The sequence below is a fragment of the Heloderma suspectum genome, chromosome 2 (assembly GCF_057233095.1).
Source record: "Heloderma suspectum isolate Gila_16-S chromosome 2, 16-S_ref, whole genome shotgun sequence".
In the NCBI taxonomy this organism is placed as follows: Eukaryota; Metazoa; Chordata; class Lepidosauria; order Squamata; family Helodermatidae; genus Heloderma; species Heloderma suspectum.
The window spans coordinates 181,680,680-181,703,945 of record NC_139459.1 but is presented as its reverse complement, the minus strand read 5'-3'; the positions used below and the strand labels follow the sequence as shown (position 1 = coordinate 181,703,945).

The following is a 23,266-nucleotide window of genomic DNA, read 5'->3' as shown; positions in this document are numbered from 1 at the left end:
TGCAGGGGCTGTAATTCAATATGGCACAGCATCTGCTTTGCAAGCAGAAGGTCCCAGGTTCGATCCCTGGTATCTCCAGGTATGGCTGGGAAGGACTCCTGCCTGACACCCTGGAGAGCCATTGCTGCCAGTCAGTGTTGACAATACTGGGCTGGATGGACCAAGGGGCTGACTCAGTATAAGGCACCTTCCTATGTTCCTATCTCTGCACATTGGAAATATTAGAGTGCTGTTTCTTAAATAAGGCAACATGTATAATACATAATCACTGAAGAAAAGATGCAAAGGAAGGAGGCTGGGGTTTAAATTCTACAAAGGGATCATTCCCAGGAGCACAGGGAAGGCGAGGTAATGGGGAGGACAACAAACTGGCAAGTGGCAGAGTTGTGTGTCCCAAACTGCTGCTTGAATATTGTCTAGGTCCCAAATGGGAACAGGCCACGCCAGACCATGCTTATATAGTGCTTCCTCCCCCATACCAATTACCTGTTTCAGCAAAGTATAGTTGGAACCATCCAGACTAAGCTTCCTGAGGTAGTACCTATTAGCAAAGATCAGGAAGGGTTCATCTTCTGTGAAAGGAAACAAGGGATTGGTGTCAGAACAAGGGCACAGTGATCATTACTAAGAATGGCTCTAAATATTGGAGGCTCCAGTGTGCCCATGATTACAGTACTCCCAGGTTCCTAATTTCCACATCTCCCCCCAGCCCAATGACATGGGATAAAGGCAAAGACCCTTCTGCTTCATGCCCATCACTAGGACGTTTGCAGCTACGGGGATCAGCATCACCTGTGACAGCCTTGCAGCTCGTTGGGTCATCAGGCTTCAGTATATAGCCATCCACGCAAAGACACTTGAAGCTACCATGGGTGTTGATGCATATCTGGCTGCAGGGATAGGTGGTTGTGCACTCGTCAACGTCAATGCAAGTCTTCCCATCATCCTTCAGCCGGAACCCGGGGCGACATCTGCACTGCAGGGGGCAGAAGAAAGTCATTACAGGTTTATAGGCAGTGCCCAGGGGGAACACCCACTCTCTTGCTCACAGGAAAGGAAAGATAACTCAGGGCACAATCCTATGCATGTTTAGACAGAAAAGAGTCCTACAACTCCCTGTATTCCCCAGCCAGCCATGTTGAGTCATGCTGGCTGGGGAATGCTGGGAGTTGCAAGAGCTTTTTATTTATTTATTATTTATTTTAACATTTTCTTGGCTGCCTTTCAGGTTAGAAGCCCTCCCAAGGTGGCTCACAGCAATAAAATATGTGAAAGCAGTTAAAATATTAAAAGTGCTGAAAACATAAACACAATAAAATAGCGATAAAAGCAACAATAAAAGCCAACCATAAAAGCAACAACCACAGCAAAAACAGCAACAGCAGCAGTGATATCAAGAGAAGGCCACGGTAAAACATACATTTTCAAGGCCTTCTTAAAAGCCTGCAGTGACAGAGCATGGCAGACCTCCGATGCCAACTTGTTCCAAAGGTGTGGGGCCACTCAAGAGATAGCTTTTTCTGTCCAAACATGCATAGGATTGTGCCCTGAGCTGTCAATCCTTTGTTTTCCCTTCCTCCTACTGTAGGCTCAGTTGGCAGTGAACAAGGGAGATTTCCCCTTCATGGATCACTGCCTTGTTGTGGCGAAGGGGCTTGCGTAACTCAGTGAAGCCATAAGCTATGCCGTGCAGGGCCACCCAAGACGGACAGGTCATGGCAGAGAGTTCTGACAAAATGTGGTCCACTGGAGAAGGAAATGGCAACCCACTCCAGTATTCTTGCCAAGAAAACCCCATGGAACGTATCACAAGGCTAAAAGAGATGACGCCGGAAGATGAGCCCCTCAGGTCGGAAGGTGTCCAATATGCTACTGGGGAAGAGCAGAGGGTATTTCCAAGTAGCGCCAGAAAGAGTGAAGCGGCTGGGCCAAAGCCGAAAGGACACTCAGCTGTGGATGTGTCTGGTGGTGAAAAGAAAATCCGATGCTGTGAAGAACAATATTGTTTAGGAACCTGGAATGTCAGATCAATGAATCAAGGTAAGCTGGAGGTGGTCAAACATGAGATGGCAAGATTGAACATCGACATCTTGGGAATCAGCGAACTAAAATGGACAGGCATGGGCGAATTTAATTCAGGTGACCATCATATCTACTACTGTGGGCAAGAATCCCTTAGAAGAAATGGAGTAGCACTCATAGTCAACAAAAGGATGGGAAAAGCAGTACTGGGGTACAATCTTAAAAATGATAGAATGATCTCAGTACGAATCCAAGGCAAACCATTCAACATCACAGTAATTCAAGTCTATGCCCCAACCACTGAGGCCGAAGAAGCTGAGGTTGATCGGTTCTATGAAGACCTACAACACCTTCTAGAACTAACACCAAAAAAAGATGTCCTTTTCATCATAGGGGATTGGAATGCTAAAGTAGGAAGTCAAGAAATCACCGGGATAACAGGCAGGCATGGCCTTGGTGTACAAAATGAAGCAGGACAAAAGCTAATAGAGTTTTGCCAAGAGAACATACTGATCATTGCAAACACTCTTTTCCAACAGCACAAGAGGCGACTCTACACATGGACGTCACCAGATGGTCAATATCGAAATCAGATTGATTATGTCCTTTGCAGCCAAAGATGGAGAAGCTCCATACAGTCAGTAAAAACAAGACCTGGAGCTGACTGTGGCTCAGATCATGAGCTGCTTCTTGCAAAATTTCGGCTTAAATTGAAGAACGTCGGGAAAACCACTAAACCGTTCAGGTATGACCTAAATCATATCCCTGATGAATATACAGTGGAGGTGAGGAATAGATTTCAGGGATTAGACCTGATAGACAGAGTGCCTGAGGAACTATGGACGGAGGTCCGTAACATTGTTCAGGAGGCAGCAACGAAATCCATCCCAAAGAAAAAGAAATGCAAGAAAGCCAAGTGGCTGTCTGATGAGGCTTTACAAGTAGCTCACGAAAGAAGGGAAGCGAAAAGCAAGGGAGAAAGGGGAAGATATACCCAACTGAATGCAGAGTTCCAGAGAATAGCAAGGAGAGACAAGAAGGCCTTCTTAAATGAACAATGCAAAGAAATCGAGGAAAACAACAGAATGGGAAAGACGAGAGATCTCTTCAAGAAAATTGGAGATCTCAAGGGAACGTTTTGTGCAAAGACGGGCATGATAAAGGACAAAGAAGGCAGGGACCTAACAGAAGCAGATGAGATTAAGAAGAGGTGGCAAGAATACACAGAAGAACTATACAGGAAAGATCTGAATGTCCCTGATAGCCATGATAGTGCGGTCACTGAACTTGAGCCGGACATCCTAGAGAGTGAAGTCAAGTGGGCCTTAGGAAGCATTAGTAACAACAAAGCTAGCGGAGATGACAGTATTCCAGCCGAGCTATTTAAAATCCTAAAAGATGATGCTGTTAAAGTGCTGCATTCAATATGCCAACAAATCTGGAACACTCAACAGTGGCCACAAGACTGGAAAAGGTCAGTTTACATTCCAATTCCAAAGAAGGGCAACGCCAAAGAGTGTTCAAACTACCGCGCCATTGCGCTCATTTCACATGCCAGCAAGGTGATGCTCAAAATCCTACAAGCTAGGCTTCAGCAGTATGCGAACCGAGAACTACCGGAAGTACAAGCTGGGTTTCGAAGAGGCAGAGGAACTAGAGATCAAATCGCCAACATTCGCTGCATCATGGAGAAAGCAAGAGAATTCCAGAAAAACGTCTATTTCTGCTTCATTGACTACGCTAAAGCCTTTGATTGTGTGGATCACAACAAACTGTGGCAAATTCTTAAAGTGATGGGAGTACCAGACCACCTTACCTGTCTCCTGAGAAACCTGTACAAGGGTCAAGAAGCAACAGTAAGAACCAGACATGGAACAACCGATTGGTCCAAAATTGGGAAAGGAGTACGACAAGGCTGCATATTGTCACCCTGCTTATTTAACTTATATGCAGAGTACATCATGAGAAATGCCGGATTGGATGAATCAGAGGTCGGAATTAAGATTGCTGGGAGAATTATCAACAACCTCCGATATGCAGACGATACCACCCTAATGGCAGAAAGCGAAGAGGATCTCAAGAGCCTCTTGTTGAGGGTGAAAGAGGAGAGTGCAAAAGCTGGTTTGAAACTCAACATTAAAAAAACTAAGATCATGTCATCTGGCCCTATCACTTCCTGGCATATAGAAGGGGAAGAAATGGAAGCAGTGACAGATTTTACTTTCTTGGGCTCCAAGATCACCGCAGATGGTGACTGTAGCCATGAAATTAAAAGACGCTTGCTCCTTGGGAGGAAAGCTATGGCAAACTTAGACAGCATAGTAAGAAGCAGAGACATCACCTTGCCGACAAAGGTCCGTCTAATCAAAGCTATGGTTTTCCCAGTAGTAATGTATGGCTGTGAGAGCTGGACTATAAGGAAGGCTGAGCGCCGAAGAATCGATGCTTTCGAACTGTGGTGCTGGAGAAGACTCTTACGAGTCCCCTGGACTGCAAGGAGGTCAAATCAGTCCATCCTAAAGGAAATCAACCCTGAGTGCTCATTGGAAGGACAGATAATGAAGCTGAAGCTGAAATATTTTGGCCACCTAATGCGAAGAGAAAACTCCCTGGAAAAGACCCTGATGCTGGGAAAGACTGAAGGCAAAAGGAGAAGGGGACGGCAGAGGATGAGATGGCTAGATAGCATCATGGATGCAATGAATATGAACTTGAGCACGCTCCGGGAGAGAGCGCAGGACAGGAAGGCCTGGCGTGCTATGGTCCATGGGGTCACGAAGAGTCGGACACGACTGAACGACTGAACAACAACAAGGGAGATTTGGATGTAGATCTTTGGGTGGTCTGTAGTAGATCAGCAAAGACTTCTGTCTCCCAGTTGTTTAGCACCAGAAGCAATGAAATGAATCCAACCCCACATCCCACCCTGTCCTAAATTATACTGCTGAAATGAATCAAGCCTGGGGTAACCAGGACTGGATGTCTGTGCAGAAGGCCTGTGAGCCCTGGTTCTCCAGATTCCTGGGTTCAGAATTCTTTAATTCTAAGCATGTGTCTTTTGCACCAGGTTGGTGTATCTCGGGGTTCTAGTAAAAAACAAAGTAGATCCCACCAGCCTGAAGTCTGACCAGTGCTGACCCCTGATTTATTCAAATGCCAAGGGATCTGGGACCTTCTACATGAAAAGCATGAGCTGTCCCCTGTCTCTTAATGCTGCCCCCCTAGGAGCAAAAGTATAATGCCAGGTCATGTGCATGTTACAGTGGGGTTGAAGCAATTGCACTGGCTACTTATTAGATACTGAGCCAAGTTCAAGGTCTTGCTTTTGGCATATAAAGCCCTGAACAACTAGGGACCAGGTTACCTGGCAGATCACCTTCCCCGATACGCACCTGTGCTATCAGCAGAGGGGGCCATGGTGGTCATACCATCACCTGCAGATTGATATCTCGCAGCAACCCAAAAGCGGGCCTTCTCTGTGGTAGTGCCCACCTCATGGAATCCCCCCACCCCCCACTGATACTTGGGAAGCACCAACTGTGATGTGTTTTACGTACCAGTTAAAGACCATCTCTTTACCTAAGCCAACCCTGACTGATTGGGCTGCTCAGTCTGTTTGCTAATCATGATATTTTGAGTATTGGTTTTAATGTTTTTATAAGTGGTTTATATACATGTTTTTGTAATTATTATGATTTATTTTAATGTATTTTACTCTTTGGGTTGTAAACCACTTAGAGATTATTATTTTTAGATATGGTAGGTGGTATATAAATCTATTAAATAAGTAAATAAATAGAACAATTGACTATTTGCTAGTCTTTAAGAAAAGGTTCCTCCTGTGCAAGCACTGGGTCATTACTGACCCCTAGAGGGACGCCGCTTTCACTGGCGTTTTCATGCCAGACTATAGCGGGGTGGTTTGCCATTGCCTTCCCCAGTCGTGACTACCTTTCCCCCAGCAAGCTGGGTACTCATTTTACCGACCTCGGAAGGATGGAAGGCTGAGTCGACCTGAGCTAGCTACCCGACACCCGGCTTCCGCTGGGATCGAACTCAGGTTGTGGGGAGAGTTTCGGTTGCAATACTGCCACCTACCACTCTGTGCCAAATTCTGCCACCCTCAGCCTGCCTAATGGTAGGGCTGGCCCTGATATAGGATCAGGATATTGGCCAGGCGGGCTCAAGGGGAGGGCCACTGCAACAGTGATGAGAGAGCTAAACTTAGTTCTTCTCTAGGAGAAACGTGTCGAGCCCAAGCTCCCTTCAGCCCAGCCAGAGACATCTACCAGCTGAGGAAAAGAAACTACCAGGCCCAACCTTGTAGCCAATTTTGAGGTCCTCGCATTCCTGGGAGCAGCCGCTTTGCTTCTTGTTGAGGCACTCATTGATGAAGCAGTTCAGCTCGTCGGAGCCGTCGCCACAGTCGTTGTTGTTGTCGCAGAGCAGATCGTTGGAGATGCAGCGTTCGTTCGAGCACAAGAAAAAGGTGTCGTTGCACTTGCTCTCTGTAACGACAGTGAGGAGTCAAGGCAGAGATGCCAAGAATGATCTCAAAGCAGTGGGATTCTCCCTCTCTTTTCCCTCAGCCCAGATTCCTTGTTTCAAATATTTTAGCACTTTTGTCATTGCATTTATTTGTTTGTTTGTTTGTTTAATCCTGCTTTCTTTCAAAGACCTTAAGGGTGGCTCTCAAATACAGAATTTAAAACAATAAATTAAAAAATATTAATAATATGAAGCAGCCACAAGAGAACTTTAAAATGACTACAAAAAATGTTGATATTATAACCACAACAATCAATCCAGATTTTAAAGCTTTCTGAACTAGCCACAGTTTGGCTGCTTGCCAAAAGGCCTCCTTGGGACAGCATTCCACAGTCTAGGTGCCACAGTTAAAAAGCCCCGCCTTGCATCTGGGTCCACCAAGGTTTCAGGTGGCAGAATGACAACAATCAACAGGGCCACTGTCTCCCTACCCATCGTGGCACCTACCAGGGCTAGAACAGCGGTGATTCTTGGGTGCTTCATCGGACTGGTCATGGCAGTCAAACTCGCCATCACATTCCCATAGCTTGTGAGTCAGGCAGCGTCCGTTGGCACAGCGGAACTCGTTGGGGCCACATGTGAGGTACTCTGAGGGAAGACAGGAAAGGAGGGAGATGGGAAGTCAGGCTATGCTGCAACAGGTGCCTCTTCTTACCATTTAGCAGACTCCAATGATATCGGGCGGACAACATATAGGGGACGAATTACCAAATAAAACAAAACCACATATCATATCTGAACTATGTGATCATATCTGTATCCAACAGGGAATTCACGGTAGCAGAAATGGGCTTCCCCCCTATTTTATCCTTGGAACAATCCAGTGAGGTAAATTTGGGGTCCAAGACTCTAGGTCACCCAGTCAGCTTCATGGCTGAGCAGGGATTTGAACCCAGGTCTCCAAAGGCCAAGGCCAACACTCACAGAATCAGAGAATTCTGTGTTGGAAGGGTCCAACCCGCTGCTCAGTGCAGGAATCCAAGTCAAGAGCATCCCTGACAGATGGCTGTCCAGCCTCGTCTTGAATACCTCCAGTGTGGGAGAGCCCACCACCTCCCTAGGTAATGGGTTCCATTGTCGTATTGCTCTAACAGTCAGGAAGTTTTTCCAGATGTTCAGCCGGAATCTCGCTTCCTGTAACTTTAGCCTATTATTCCATGTCCTGCATTCTGGGATGATTGAGAAGAGATCCTGGCCTTCCTGTCTGTGACAACCTTCCAAGTACTTGAAGAGCGCTATCCTATCTCCCCTCAGTCTTCTCAAGGCTAAAGAGGCCCAGTTCTTTCAGTCTCTCCTCATAGGGCTTTGTTTCCAGTCCCTGATCATCTTCGTTGCCCTCCTCTGAACCCTCTCCAGTTTGTCTGCATCCTTCTTAAAGTGTGGTGCCCAGACTTTGTGTACTTTTTGTACTACAACACACCATCTTTCTCTCCCCCTATATAGAACAAAATAGAAACACAGGAGGGCCAAGTCAGACTCTTTGTCCATCAAGCCGAATACTGTCTACTCTGATTGGCAGCAACGCTTCAGGGTCCCAGGCAGAGGAAAGGGTTTTCCATCAGCTGCTACTTGACCCTTTTAACTGGAGATGCCAGGGATTGAACCTGAGACACAGATTGAACCTTCTGTATGCAAAGCACATGCTCTGCCACTGAGCTATGGTCCCTCCCCAGAAGGAAGGAATCCTGACCTGACTTGAGAATCCTCTGAGAAGGAACCATGCCAGCATGCATTTCCAAAAAAGGAAAGGAGCGGCAGTACATTTATGAATTTATGTATTTAATTTGTTTATAACCCAACTTTTGGCTCAGAAAACCCCAAGCTGGATAACACTATAAATCATTTAAGAAAATCACACATTAGAAGAGCAAAATATATTATAAACTCCTAATTGCAGCAGAAAGAAAAGCAAAGCAAAACATAATTCCATACAGTCCTCAGTACAGTTGTCAACTGATGTGAAAGGGAAAAGAAGTCAGGGCCTGCTCCTGTACTTCTAAGAACAGCTTGTTCGGCAGAAATCAAGCAAGTGAAGCTTTTCACAGCATGGAGGTAAACATCATGGGCTAATGCATGGATGGGGAACCTCGGGCCTGTGGACCCTGGTTTCCCCATCCTGCCAGCAAGCCTCTTTTGGTGGTAGAAAAGAGGGTATTTAAGGCAATTAACCTTTAAATACCCTGCAAAGGATCAAGCTGTTGCAACTATGTTGAACTGTGCATTTTGCAGGCAGGCGGACCTGTTGTACAGAACTGAGGTGTGCATTTTGGAAGCATGGAACCTGCTTACTTATGTGTAGACATGCAGATACTTGGTATCTGGGATGCTCTTTGAAAGTGCTGCTGCGTAATTCAGTCCTGCTTACTTCTGAGTAGAAATGCAGAAGACTTGTCCTGCTTACTTCTGAATAGGCTTAAAACAGTAATAATCACATTTGGTCCCGCCTGCTATGCCTTTGACTCTGCCCACAGATGGAATGTAGCCCCTGACACCTTTTCCATTTTGCAATTTGGTCCTCAGGCTGAAAAGGTTCTCCCCCTACAGAGCGAATGTCTGCAAATCAAGCTACCATTTAAAGTACAGGAACAGTGGCCAGTAAAAAAAACAAACTGGCATGTCAGCATTTTAACTGTATAACTCAGCCTAACAGTTGAAAGCAGGTTAAAACCAATGAGGAGCAGCATAAAGAATCAATGACAGAACCACGAAAATTCAAGCACAAAAATAATTTGGAAAACTGAATGCCAACCATCTGCCAGCTAAGTTGGACTTGGGCTCGACTATTCGTCGATAAGGCTCAGAAATGTTCACCCACAATGGTGATGGGTTTCTGGGGCCTCAGCCAGAGGCCCTTTCCCAGCCTTGTTGCACATGCAAATGCAAACTGATGCGCTTTCATATTATTGTCAGGAATCATGTAGGCTAGAACTTAAACATCATCAGCTGCTATGATCCAATGACACAATGGGGATGAGAGGGCAAAACGGAAGGCTTGGAACCCTCTGAGAGCTGACAACTGAGGAACAGGGATTTGGAACTTAGCGGTGCAGTGGAGTCAGGGCTCACAGGAACACAGCGCCAGGGACACTATTAGCAGGGACACTGATGTCATCTGCTACCCCCATCAGAATTCCCTGCTCCCTCAGTTTAGCTGCAATCCTCACAGTAGCGGGGTGGGGGGCAGGGATTTTCCCAGCAATAATATATTGTTCCTTGTTGTAATGCAAAGTATTTTGAGGGTGGCTTGGTCTTGAATGGGCAATTAAGACCCATGAGCTTTAGAAAAGACCTGCTCTGGATGACGATAAAAAGTGTTAGAACTGGTTTGTTGATATGGATCGACACAGCTGCCTGCATTTTTGGACTCTCCTCTCTAGGTCTGTACTCACCGCAATCTGTGGACTCATCTGAACCATCACCACAGTCGTCATCATGGTCACACACAAAATGTTTGGGGATGCACTGCCGGTTGTTGCACATGAACTCCCGTTCATCACACGTGTTGTTGTACACTTGAAAACAGATGTCACAGGTGAGAAGACATTTCTCATTCATTCATTTATTATATTTCTATACTGCCCCAAAGCCGAAGCTCTTTGAGCAGTTCACAAAAATTAAGAACCATTAAAATACATTACATAAAATATAATAATCGGGGCGATTCCTCAAGGGAATGGGGCTTGGAGGCCAAGGCAGAGTGAGGCAGTTGCTTCAGGCGGCAGATGCTGGGAGGCGGCACGAAAGTGTAAGAGGAGAGAGATGTGGGCCACATGGCTTGCCCTGCACCCCCAAGCTAGCCAGCTGCCTTCAGATCCAGCGGAGGAAGATGTTCCATCCCCAGTATTGAAGTAAGATTCATCTGCTAGTCAAATTGGCCTTTGTAGATGGAATGGCAATAGGTAACATCTTGTTCTTCGCCTCAGGCAGCAAAATGCCCTGCCTGCCCCCTGGAGAAATCCAAGGAGGCTCTACAGGCTGCATGAGGAACCTCCACAGGCCGGATTAGGCCCGTGAGCCAGAGGTTCCTCATCCCTGATCTATGGGGAAAGTCAACTAATTTTGGATTCAGTATGTTTAAACAAACAAAAAAGGATGAATGGATTTATCAGCCCTAGCTCTCCCAAAGCTGTGAACCATATGCAGCCAATATCAGGGGTGGGCCACTTGTGGCCCTCCAATGTTGTTGGACTGCAACTCCCATCAGCCCTAGCCAGCATAGCCAATGGTGGGGGAGGGTGGGTGTTACAGCCCAACAACATCTGGAGGGCCACAAGTGGTCCACCTCTGTTTTACATGAACAGGGACTCACAAAAGCTTGGGCGATCCAGACTATCGAAGAGGACAAGTCGCCCAGCCCTGCAGTGACGTGTCACAAAGGAGGATTTGGTACCTACCCCCAAATCCCTCTGCCATGGTCAGTCTTCACCACTAGGTCAAATTCCCACCCAGTATTGAGGACTGAACACCGGGGAGGAAGAAAGAAAATGTAACACTACTCCAGCCTGCCTCCTAAGGTAACCAGTCAGCAAGAGATCATCCAACAACCCAGCAGGAGATCATTATCCTCAGAATCTGAGTGCAGAGAAGATGAAGCCACTCACAGCAGCCAGCAGCCAGACTTTCATCAGCCCCGTCAGCACAGTCTTTGTCCCCATCGCACAGCCAGCGTTGTGGCACACATACGTAGGTGTTTGGGCACTGGAAGGAACCTGCAGCACAAGTGGTGTGACCTAGAGGAGCAAAGTTAAGCATCAAAGAAGGACAGGTAGAGATTGTTTGCCATTTAGAGTCTCAAAACTTTGCTTCTCTGAAGCTGCAGAAGTCTTCAGTCCCAGCCCTTCTTTGCTCTGCCATGCCAGAACCTACCTCCCTTCCAGAGCTGGGGGACCTTCCCCACACCTCCCTCCCTGAGCATCAGGAACTGTTATGACCAGGAACAGGACATTGGTATTATGGAAATTCACCCTGTTAGTTTTATCTGAGGTGATACAATGGGTGGTTTTTCTAGAGGTGGGTTCATGAAAGAATCTCCCCCCAGGCCAAGCTGGCAAATGACCTAGACATTATTTTTATCTTCCACTGCAGCATGGCTCATTTGTGCACATGATCCCAAGTTATTTGTGCAAGTTATTCCAGCCTCCAGTCCAGCACTTCCCTCCCTCCCTCCTTTTCTTTACTTTTGTGATGCACCATCCCTTACTATGATCAGGACTACATGTGTTGATTACTGGAAGGTGGGGGGGGCTATTGAATGGATGGATGGTTTGGACAAGATGACCTTTTGATCCCTTCTATGATTCTACGAATAGGATCCAGAATGCCCTTTCATCTTCTCTAAGGGTCCTTCCAGACAGACAACTCCTAGCTCTACCAATCAAAAGACACAAAAAACTCTTTAACAGGGTTTTTTGGGGTGGGGGAGAAATATGGAAGAAGCAGTGGGAAAACACGGGAGAGTTACAGGTGGAAGACATTGCCATCCGAACCTCCTTGTAAAATTCTGTGAATGAGGCAGGGCAATTGAACAATAAAGCCTCATCTGGGAGCACCCTAAATCCCAGCCACTCAACTTCCCTCTCAAAAATTACAGCTGGATATTCTGCCGAATCCTGCTCCAACCCACTCCCAGCTAAGTATCTGCACCTTTTGTTTTTGCATTTCAAACCTGCATGTCATTGTGCCCAACCATTTGACAAGCCACACGCTCCCTCCCTCCCTCCCTCCTCCCCAAATCTGTGGCAGAGACTTACGGCAGCGGTGATCTTCGTCAGAGCCGTCACCGCAGTCATCCGTGCCATCACACACCCACTGCTTGGAGATGCAACGGTGGTTGTTGCATTCAAACTTCACTGGGAAGCAGAACTTATCTGGAAAAAAAGAATTAGGCACTGTTACCACCCAAACCAACTGTAAGAATTCAAGGAAAGCAGTCCCCCCAAACACCAGCATTTTTGCACAATAAATATTGTGCATTCATTTAAATGAATCACGAATGGAAAGTAGGAGCTTTGATGATCCAAACTGCTTGCAATCATGGCGCAGGTGCAGAACTTACTGCAGTGTGTTTCATCCTCGCCATTTTCACAGTCATTCTCCTTATCGCACGTCCATGTCATGGGGATGCACCTCCCACTTGGGCAGGCAAAGTAGTTGGCTGGGCACTTGGATTTTCTCACACCTAGGAAAGACAGAGAGGGCGGGGGGGAGAGAAAATGTATCAGGGAGTGATGGAGACTACCCAGCTATACCCTTTTCGTGCGAGGGAGGGCGAAGAGAAGCATGATACAAGGAAGTACCAAGGGCTCCGTATTAGTGTTCTTCATATGCTCTTGTCATCAGCTGAAGGGCAGGATGGGGGATATATTTAATCTTGGCTGGTATCTGAAGAGCTACTTTCGCCACAGCCAAGGCCACGGGCAGGCCAAGTGGGACTTAAAAAAAACCCCTACCACGGGTCTATAAACTGGTTTACAACAAATCTAAAATATCACAATAAGAAATACATATTAAACAAACACATTGCTAAAGCAAATCACAGTGGTGAAAATCATGTGTGCTCCATTGATCCTCAAAGGCCTCTGAAATACGACAGTCTTGAGGCCCCCTTGGGTTCCATAACCTTGGTGCCACATCAAAGAGACCTGGCGTTGTACAATTACACTCCACATTGTTGACAAGATGCGAACATGGAGCACAGCCTAGGGAAATCACATAAATGTGCAGGTAGTGTCCAAAGGAAGAAGGCAATCCTTCTTCACCTTCTGAGTGGGGGTTGGGAGACACAGTGAGGGACAGACAGGGCTGTCCTCTTCCTTGTAGATCCCAATTTGATTTCTTCTCTCACCTGGCTTCCCAGAAAGGAAGGACATGAAAGACAAGAAAATGCCGGCCCAAAGAGGATTCTTCCTGGAGCTCAAAAGTGAAGGCCTCCCTCTCTCCCAAGCCAAAGTGTCCTCTCCCCACCACCCCCAGGTTTAATGTCTGCCATGCCCTAGGATGGTCATAAGGGCCAGTCGCATCTTACCTGGACAGTTCTGCTCATCCGAATAGTCCCCACAGTCATTGCTGCCATCGCACACCCAGGATGGAACATAGCACATGGATGTGTGCTCACACTTCTGAAAGGTGGCACTTTTTACTCCCAGTTTGAAAAAGCTGCTGCAGTCAGTGGCAGCTATCAAAAGAGAGGAAGCATATTGTACAATCGTGCAACAACTGTGTGAAACTCACCGAACAGACATCATGATACCAAGCCACTGATTTTGCATCAATCATTCCAATAGCAGGGAGGCCAAATTTTCTGGCCATAGAACAGTGTTTCCCCAGAATTTTGGTACTAGGGGCACAGGTCTTTTTCTGGATTAAAATTGGGAGCACACTTCACTCTTACACTCAGAAAGATGCATATCTCTTTTCTCAATCAGCTGCCAGAATGACAGGAAGGCAATCCTTTGTGCAACTGTGTGTTACCCCAGTTCATCCTGCTTCCAGGTATCCCACTCTTCTTTTTGCTCCATCCGTAAAGGCTCACAAATGGGACCTTGCTCGCTGGACAATGGAGATGCTTCTGACATTCCCCCATGCGTGTCAGCTGCAGCACAGGCTGTGTTGGGGAATCCCAGTGTGTCCTTACTCCCCCCACCCCCCGCCGCCCCTCTGGATGATGTCCCTGATCATATATTGGCTTAGCAGATTCCCCCAATCTCGTACCCTCCAGATGTTTTGGACTACAACTCCCACTATTCATGAGCATCGGCCATGCTGGCTGGGGCTGGTGGGAGCTGAAGTCCAAAATACCTGGTGGGGGCACGATGACACCAGGTTAGCATTTTATGCGCCCACTACAGCATACTCACTGCAGTTCATCTCGTCCGAAGCATCCTCGCAATCAATTTGTTGGTTGCAGCGGCTCGAGTTGCCAATGCAGGTCCCGTCCCGACAGCGGAACTCTGTGGCAGCACAGCTCGTCTCTGTAACAAATGGGCAGCACAGTGAGGCACGTGGTCACAACTGCATTCATTTTGTATCATGCTCTTCTTCCAAGGAGCTCACAGCAACGTACACGGTCCCCCCACTTTTTATTCTCACAACAGCCTTGTGAGGAGGGTTAGGCTGAAGGCGACTGACTGGCCCAAGGTGGCTGAATGTGGATTTGGCCACCGTCACCCAGGCACTTGAATTAGCTACTTTAGAGAGCATCTCTGTGTACCAGGGCTGTTGAACCTCAGGGCTGCGGGCCAAATCTGGCCTGCCTGTGGTCCCAGTACAGTCCCCCAGGGTTCCCCAGAAGGTCATGCGCCCTTCCTCTGGCCACACCCCCTTTCCCCTGACCTCCAGTCATTTGGTGGTTTCCCACCTTTGTGCTTTTTCCCATTCTAAAAACTTGACATGCCTCTCTGAAGGCTTAGTTACTGGAAGTAAGAGCTGTAAACTGAAATATGCTGGCATATTTTGCCTTTGCCCCCGCCCCTTTTGCCTTATGCCCCGCCCACCACTGAAATGCAGCCCGAGAGCTTCTCCGAAATTGAATTGGGCTCTCTGGCTGAAAGAAGTTCAGCACCTCTGTCCTATACATACCTTCTGGAGATAAAGTTTAGCTTGTCAGACTAAAGCATGTTTTCCCTATATGTTAATCAGGATTAAGACAATCAAAAATGGTTGCGGGTAGCCACGGTTCAGCATTGTATCTGCACTGGGTCTCCTGTCTGCTGGATGAAATGGAGACCATGGCCTGGGGCCCAGCAGCATTTTTACATCCACTCCACAGAAGCCTGAGAGTAGCACAGGACCGCCAAAGTAACGGGGACCTCAAAGGTTTAAACTGCATTGGCACAGCTCAAAGTTGTCCATATTTCTGCAAAGGAATGCTTAGTGCAGCAGCAGCAGGCACCAAAATATTGTTGGGGGGGGGGACACTTTAGCAGGGGTGACCCTCCCAACTAGCCTCTCACTGAGCAGGGGGTTGGACTCGATGGCCTTGTAGGCCCCTTCCAACCCTACTGTTCTATGATTCTATGAAATCTAAGCACTTACTGTTGCAAGGCACTTCATCGGAGTTGTCCCCACAGTTGTCCACACCGTTACACCAATCTGTGATGGGCACACAGCGCTTATTGGTGCAGTGCAGGTAGCCCTTCTTACACTTGCGGCTGTCTGCAACACAAAGTGAGTAAGCATGAGTGTGTGTGTGTGTGTGTGTGTGTGTATGAGAGAGAGAGAGAGAGAGAGAGAGAATGAGTGGCACGCAACCTTGGAGGTTTCCTCTAAGAAGGTTTATGGCAGCCTTCCCCAGCCCGGTGCCTTCCAGATATACTGGACTGCAACTCCCAGGGAATGATGGGAGTTACAGTCCAATACATCTGGAGGACACCAGGTTGGGGAAGGCTAGTTTATGGGGATCTCAGCCATATGAAGGTTCCTTAACACAGAATCCAAATAGGGCCCTGCCTCAAGAAGGGACCCGAGAAGCACAGAGGCAAGACAAAGCCAGGGTTCAGCAGAACTTTGGGGCTGGGACAGAGTTATCCGCTCTCCATTTTAGCTCCAGGTATGCGGAGCCTTGGGCTCATCTCACCTGAGCTTGGCTTCCCTCTCACCATGGCAAGGGAGGCAAGCTAGATTATCACACCCTGCATATGTATTTTTATAAAAACCTGCACCTTACAGATAGGCACAGAGAAACAAAGGAAACAGGCTAAAATCAACTACGTATGCAGTGATAGACCTTGAAAATTCTCTCTTCTCCCAAGGATGCAAGAAAGGTAGCATTCCAGCCAAGCACCACCCCTTCTGCCATGTTAACCATTGGATTAATTCCCTCCCAGAAGAGGTCAGTGGACACAGGACAATTGGTAGTTGGCCCCTGTAGACAAACCACTGTATTAGTACCATAGGTGCAAGGTTAGGAATCAGACTTATCCATGGGTAGGCTACCAGAGGGAAGAAATAAGCAAGCAGAGAAGCAAGGGAAGAAACCTTACTGCAGTAGGATGGCTTCTCATCAGACTTGTCCTTGCAGTGGGCCACGCTATCACAGGTATGGCTGAAGTCAATACAGTCACCATTTCCACATTCAAACTCATTGTGCACATTACAGCTGGAGTTGGGAGCTATGGAATGGAGAACAGAACTATGTGTAAACACACTAGCCTAGCAGCTCCCGTTTCATGAGAGGCTCTTCAGATATGCTCTGAAACTCCCACTTGCTTCTGTGTTTGCACCTGACATCTGGAAAGGGCAAGTATCAAGGTGGAAGCAGCAAAGTGGAAATTCGCCTTCAGAAGAGTGCAGAAGGAGAATTGGATTGGGCCAAAGTTATGCTCCATTGTAATGGGTGGGAAGATAGAAAGACTGGCGTACAAAGGCACAGGTTACCACAGCTATCAGAATAACTATGTGCATTTACTATGATCCTCTCTGGAGGTCACATTCATGATGAGAAACTAGTGGTGTCAGGGGTTTTAGGAGATTGGTGCACCCTGCTCTCCCAAAAAAGTATCTAGGGAGCATGCTATGACCCATTCATAGCTGGGTTTATACTCATTGGTAGAAGGTTGATGCCTGTCTACTGCCAGAAATTTGGAGGGTTTCCCCCCCAACCCTGTGCCTTTTTGTATCTTGATCTAAATGCTGCTTACACGTTTCACTAAGCTCATATTCTTGATTTGATTGTCAGACCAAGCACTTTTCTTGTGATCTCCACAGAACGCTCAAGGCATTGCCCTGCACTCATTCTGGGATTGCTGTAATCACACACACACACACACAGCGCTACGCATTTCATGTGCTTCTAGACAAAGGATGTTTCATGTGATTCAGCCCACCTGAGACCTATGGAGACCTGCCAGTTCAAACTGTGGACTGATAAGATTAGCAGGCGGCAGAGCCTATGGAATGGATTCTTGCATGAAACTACATAACTCTGCAACCTGTGTGTTTGTATCTGTGTATTGGGGGGGGGGTGCTTCATGGTGTAATGCTAAAGTGGGCAACTGTCAATCTGGCATCAAAACATGCCATAAGAAACCAACATGTTACTCCATGGACAAAGACATCTGGAAATACAATAGATCATCCCTCCCCAACATACCCATGTTCAAGCTCTTGTGCCTCTCAGCATGGATGTACAGTATCTTGTGGGAACAGACACTCAAACCCACACACCTCCATCCCATTCACATGTCCCAGTGCATCATTGTGGGTGCTTACCTCTGCAGGTAAGATCCTCCTGAAGGATCCTTTCACCACGGCAAGAACAGTTGACTTCACCCATAGCTGTGAGGAGGCACAGGTCCTGGCATCCGCCGTTGTTCACTCTGCAGAGAGAGAGCTCGCCTGGGTGGAAGAGAGCCAGAGTAGGAGAGAAAGAGACACACAAAAATTAGGGTGGGCAGATATGGGTTGAAGAAGAGTCTGGCCTGAGAGGTACACAGTAACATGTGCAGCCCAATCCTATGCATGTTTCACTGGCAGCAAGTCCAACTATGTTCAGTGGAACTGACTCCCAAGCAAAGATGCAGAGAACTGCGGCCTCCATCTGGTCTCTGTGGATTGTTTGTGCATCGGCGTCTCACAATGCGCAACCTTCCCGAATGCTGTGCTCGAGGTTTCTAATCACCACATCAGCACAATCTATGTCAGGACTGATCTCCTGAGGTTGCCATGCATGAAAGAGCCAGAACAGCTCTAGGTTGTTCCAGGCTACATTGCTCTCCACTGCATCCCTACCACCACCCCACAGCTGAGGGACTAGGGAGGACTTTTTTCAACAGCAAAAAGTTAACCGACGGAATTCATAGATGCGGGATGCTAGTGTGATAGCGTCTAGCATTAAAAAGATTAAACTCCAGGAAAATAGGCTTAACAACGGCTATGATTTATGATGGTTTAAAATAGAGCCTCCAAATTCAGAGGCAGATTACCAGATATGGAACAGTGAAGGAAACAACAGTGGGAGATGGCACCACTGTGGTTTGCTTGTATGATGTCCAGGTAGGGTGGGGGTGGCTGCTGCTGTTGGAGGTAAAGTATTGGGCTAGGTGGTCAGACAGCCATTCCGTGCAACGCCTGTGTCCCAGTGCACAATTCCCGAGACAGGCATCACTGCATCTGTCCAGGAATTCCCTCCCTCCTGGGCATGAGCCACCCACACAAAAATGGACCAAAGAAATGCCTATCATATACTCCATGGGTGCCACGTGCTCAGCTTGCCCGAATGGAACATTCCTCTATCTAAGAGAAAACAAGGGTTTCACTGCCAGCTAGGAAAGTGGCTGGATGACAGAGCAAGACAGGTGCAGACTGGTATAGGTGCTACAAGAGTTCCTCCCCCAGGAAGGGTCCTCCTCCCTCGCTTGAGGCAGCCATTCTAGCAGGCTGTGCAGAGAGAGATGCGGGAGAAGCAGGGCCATTCCGCCAGCCCTGCCAAAAGACTACTTCAGTTTTCGCCCTGTTCCCTCTCCATCCCTTTTTCCTTGTGTGTTGTGTCTTTTCAGATTGTAAGCCCACAGACAGGGGCTGTCTTGTTTTGCTGATTGCATGTAAGCTGCTCTAGGAGCCTTTTTGGCTGAGGAGCGGGATAAAAAAGCAACTTTTAAATAAGTAAGAGTTCTCCTGAGGACCAGAAAGGAAGGAAGGACCGTTTTCCCTTCTAAATCACCAGAATGGCAATTGAAGAGTCTGCAAGGATTACAGGAGACCTGGGGGGGGGGGGGGAGTAAGCAAAGTGAGAAGTGTCCCACCATCCATTGCAGAATGGTTGCTAGAGGGGTCACTCGTACTGTATGCCCCCTAAAGACAAGAGGTTCTCCTTACAGCTGTTGGTGTCATTGGCCACAGCGATGATGCCCATGGGTTGCTGGGGGATGTCAATGCGCAGGTGCTTCATGCCGGAGCCCACATATTTGTTGGCCCGCTGCACAGCGCGGCGTACCCAGTCCGTCCAGAAGATGTAGTCGCCGTAGACAGCCAGCCCAAAGGGGTGCACTGGCTCTGCCTTCAGGATCACCTGTTGGGTATCAATGTTAGTGGGGGGAGAAGAGAGACGATCACTCTGGCTACTAGCCGAGCACTAGCACCATCTCAGAACCCGATGCGTACCTTTCCACATAGAGCTAACTAGTGCATTAATGTGCTCTCCTATCAACGTCAGTACTAACCAGACTGCTTCGGTGCAGTTTGTATACTGTGCTCCTTTGCCCAAACAACTGATTTTCTTTCTCTTTCTTTCCTAACTGTTCAAAAGGGTAGGAAGCTACCCCCATACCACAGCGGTTGGAAAGCTGTGGCCCTGCAGATGTTGCTGGACATCAACTCCCATCAGTCCCAGCCAGCATGGACAATGGTCAGGAATAATGAGAGGTGTGGTTCAACAGGTTCCCCACCCTTGCTATACCGCTTTGTGGGGAGTTTTCTCCATGCTAATAGAGGCACAGAATTGTCCTATCAAGACAAAGAGATGCAAATTTTGGTGCAGCTAAACAGAATTAACTGGTCCCTATTTTTTTTCTAATCTGTCCCTATTGCAGAACCAGCCACACTGACTTACTCTCTCTCTCCCACTCTCTCTTGCATTCTCTGCATTTGCACCTGAAGTGACTTCTATAAATATAAATTATGTATATTTATATAAGGCGAAATCTAATGACACACAAACAGACCTCCACCTGGGCAATGGGATGTTCCCCTCTTCTCCTCCCCCACTGCAGCCCCTTGTGTTGTCTGATGAAGTCTCAGAAAACTCCATTTCATGGACTGGAGACAAAGAATAATTTACTGGAGAATTGCAAGTGGTTTGAGTGAGGTATCACTTCCCATAGTGTATGCACACATTTCTTTTGTCCCATTGCTACCTCTGGTTAAACAGGTTTTGCAGGTTTTTGAAGCAATGCAAAAACATGCACAACCTGTTTTTCAGAGGCAAAAGTGGAATGAGTGTACCAGCACTGAGCAGTGGTCCCTCTTTCAAACTGTCTTCAAACTCAAAAAAATATTGCCTGCCTCCAGCCAAAGAAACTGAAGAAAGAGGAGGGGGCAGAAAACACTCCATAAACTTTTCTGTTTTCCAGTCAGCAAAATGGAACAAGTCTTTTACAGTTCCTCTCACTTCCCACATCTTTGAGCAATTGCCTACTGCACACCATGAACAAAATACACTAATGTGTGAGGCTTCAGAGCCTCTCCACTTGCCAGACTACCCAGGAAAAGAGCCCTGCTGATTCAACTGTGGGACTTACATATCGTTTGGAGCCATCATATTCACATCGCTCTATCTTGTCCAGTGTGGCATCAGAGAAGTAGATCTTCTCCGCCTTGTGGTCAATGGCCAAACCATTGGGTGTGCGGATGTCTTTGTCGATGATGGTGATCATGTTGGCACCTGACAGCGTAGCCCGCATGATGCTGGGGTGTTGCTCATTCCAGTTGGTCCAGAACATCAGGCTGAAGGGAAGGGGAAAAGGGATGATTGAGGAAAAGCCCTGAGCAAGCTTTGAGCCACAGTCTTCCCTGACCTCACCTCCCTGCTTGTCACAGTCAGTGTGGCCAGAAGCCAGCATGGCTGGGAAGTTATGTAGAGCAACTCAGCAAGACTGCTCCAGAGGTCTCCCAGCCGCTTGGTCTGCAAGGCTCCCAGTCTGCCTAGACATCCCATTCAGAGTATAGTCACAAGGGTTGCCCTGCACACTTTAAAAGAGACAGTGCCAAGACAGCTTGATGGGGGAGGTGGGATCCTCCTGGATCTAGCTTTGGTCCTGGATGCTCAGGTGGTGACTCTGGCCAAATCCTCTGACCAGAGTACCAGCTGCATCCTGCCTGGAGAACAGGGATCTGGTTATCATGACAGATGATGTGGTAGCCTCTAGGCTAGGCTAGGATTACTTTTATGATCAGGGCTGGGGAATAGGGGCTGCCCTTGAAAAGATCCTATCAAAATTGGATCTTTTCCAAAATTGGGGATCCTGTCAAAATTATACCCTTTGATGCCTCGTTCCACCACACAGGACTCATGTGGTTTAAAATCTGTTTGGGAGGCAGATCTGGTGTCTTCAATATCTGATGCAAACTGGAAAGCACTGTGGTCACCGTTCCCATTCTGTACCATTTCTGCCAGGCTCAGAGAGAATGCAATTAAATTGTCCATAGATGGCACTATACCTCACTTAGATTACGTTGTATGTATGTTGGCAAGGCTGCAGCACTATAGACTCGTGGATGCACATGTGGTGGAAATGCTCCAGGGTCAGTGTGTTCTGGTCTCAGTTTTTTGGAATAATCTGACATTATATCTCAACCTGTTAGTCCTGACCCACTACTTGCTTTATTATCCATTTATGACAATGTTGGTAGAAAAATAATCTATAAGGACTTGTTAAACTTCTTGTTAGCAACAGCCCGTTTAGAAATTACTCAGCATTGGAAGCCAACTGAGGGTTTTCCTTTACAAAGTTGGCCAACGAAGGTTTGGCAAATAGCTCTGGCAGAGCATCTGATGCATCATAGCAGACCTCTTCGAGGACTTAGCAAAAGGGACTGTTTTACTGAAATTTGGTTTCCCTTCTTTGAGTTTGTGAATAGAGGTGTTCCTTAATACACACCCTTGGAGACCCAAAAGTCCTTTTGGAGGGATTTAGTTTATTGAATTTCTTGGTATCACATAACATCTTTACGTTCCAAAGTTGAAATTTGATTATTTTCTGTATGCATTGCATTTATATTTTTATGTGATGAGTTTATGTTGTATTAATGATGAGTTTATAATATGTTGTATTATTAAGTTTATAATATGTTGTATTAATTTTTAAAATAAAATAAAAACAACAAACGATTGTGTGAACTTTGCTTGAATCATTAACCATATTTGAGACTAACTACTGTTTGGGTTCAGACACAGCACTAAAGTGTGTTTAGTTAAATATTGACGTGAAAGCTTCCAAGCTCCTCTTTGTGGCAGTGTCAGAGGAGGCAGGAGCACATGAGCCCAAGGCTTGTTCATGTAACATTAAACCAGGAGTCCCCAACATTTCTGGATCAGTAAGCACACTTGGCATTTTGAGAAGATGTCATGGGCACCTACTTGGGGTCCTCTTGTCCATGGAACTGTGAACAAGAGAAGCTAGACCTCAGACCTTCTCTATGGTGGCATCCTTTCTTTGGAACTCCCTTTCCATGAATTGCACCTGGTCTGATTCCCTTGCAAGTTTGTGGAGATTAACCCAGACTTTTCTTTTTAGGAGGGTGTGGGCTTTGTTGGGTTAATAAATATTTAGGTGTTTGAACTTGCTGGTTTGCTTAATGATACTGTAGATTTTAACTCTTGTTTTAAACTGATTTGTATCATTCAAATGTTGTAAGCTGCTGTGGGAGCCCTTGACGGCTGAGCATTTGCAGGATATTAAGTATAAAAACAATGGCTGTGTTCATACCTAATGCTATGCCATGTTTTATGTTAACCATGGTTTGTTGCTTTAACCATGAATTGTGTTGCAAATGAGCAAACTGCGGCTTGTTTTCCCTATTTATGACTTGTTTCTCTCCCACCCATTCTGCAAGCCTTCAGAGAGGTTTCATTTTCAGGCTGCTCTTGCTGAGTGTCTCTGTTTCAAGGCATACAGCAGTGCAAAGATGCAAAGGATAAACCATGATTCTGGGTTCAGACAGCATGACAAGCCATGGTTTCAACAAACCAGACTGTAAGATA

At 46.9% G+C, this 23,266-nt stretch overlaps 1 protein-coding gene across 25 annotated transcripts in view; it reads right to left on the bottom strand.

Annotated features, from left to right (window-relative positions):
- Window positions 1–23,266, bottom strand: part of LRP1 (LDL receptor related protein 1) — a 516,733-nt gene that overhangs the window by 46,381 nt on the left and 447,086 nt on the right. For all 25 annotated transcript variants that reach the window (XM_084836577.1, XM_084836568.1, XM_084836575.1 and 22 more), the window contains 15 exons: window positions 20,805–21,009; window positions 19,384–19,576; window positions 17,779–17,904; window positions 16,551–16,679; window positions 15,604–15,723; window positions 14,427–14,540; window positions 13,595–13,744; window positions 12,626–12,748; window positions 12,321–12,437; window positions 11,172–11,300; window positions 9,960–10,082; window positions 7,018–7,158; window positions 6,343–6,530; window positions 793–976; window positions 487–572 (listed from right to left, as the gene is read on the bottom strand). In XM_084836577.1, coding sequence (XP_084692703.1) covers window positions 487–572; window positions 793–976; window positions 6,343–6,530; window positions 7,018–7,158; window positions 9,960–10,082; window positions 11,172–11,300; window positions 12,321–12,437; window positions 12,626–12,748; window positions 13,595–13,744; window positions 14,427–14,540; window positions 15,604–15,723; window positions 16,551–16,679; window positions 17,779–17,904; window positions 19,384–19,576; window positions 20,805–21,009 — 2,128 coding nt within the window. The remainder of the gene's footprint in view (window positions 1–486; window positions 573–792; window positions 977–6,342; window positions 6,531–7,017; window positions 7,159–9,959; window positions 10,083–11,171; window positions 11,301–12,320; window positions 12,438–12,625; window positions 12,749–13,594; window positions 13,745–14,426; window positions 14,541–15,603; window positions 15,724–16,550; window positions 16,680–17,778; window positions 17,905–19,383; window positions 19,577–20,804; window positions 21,010–23,266) is intronic.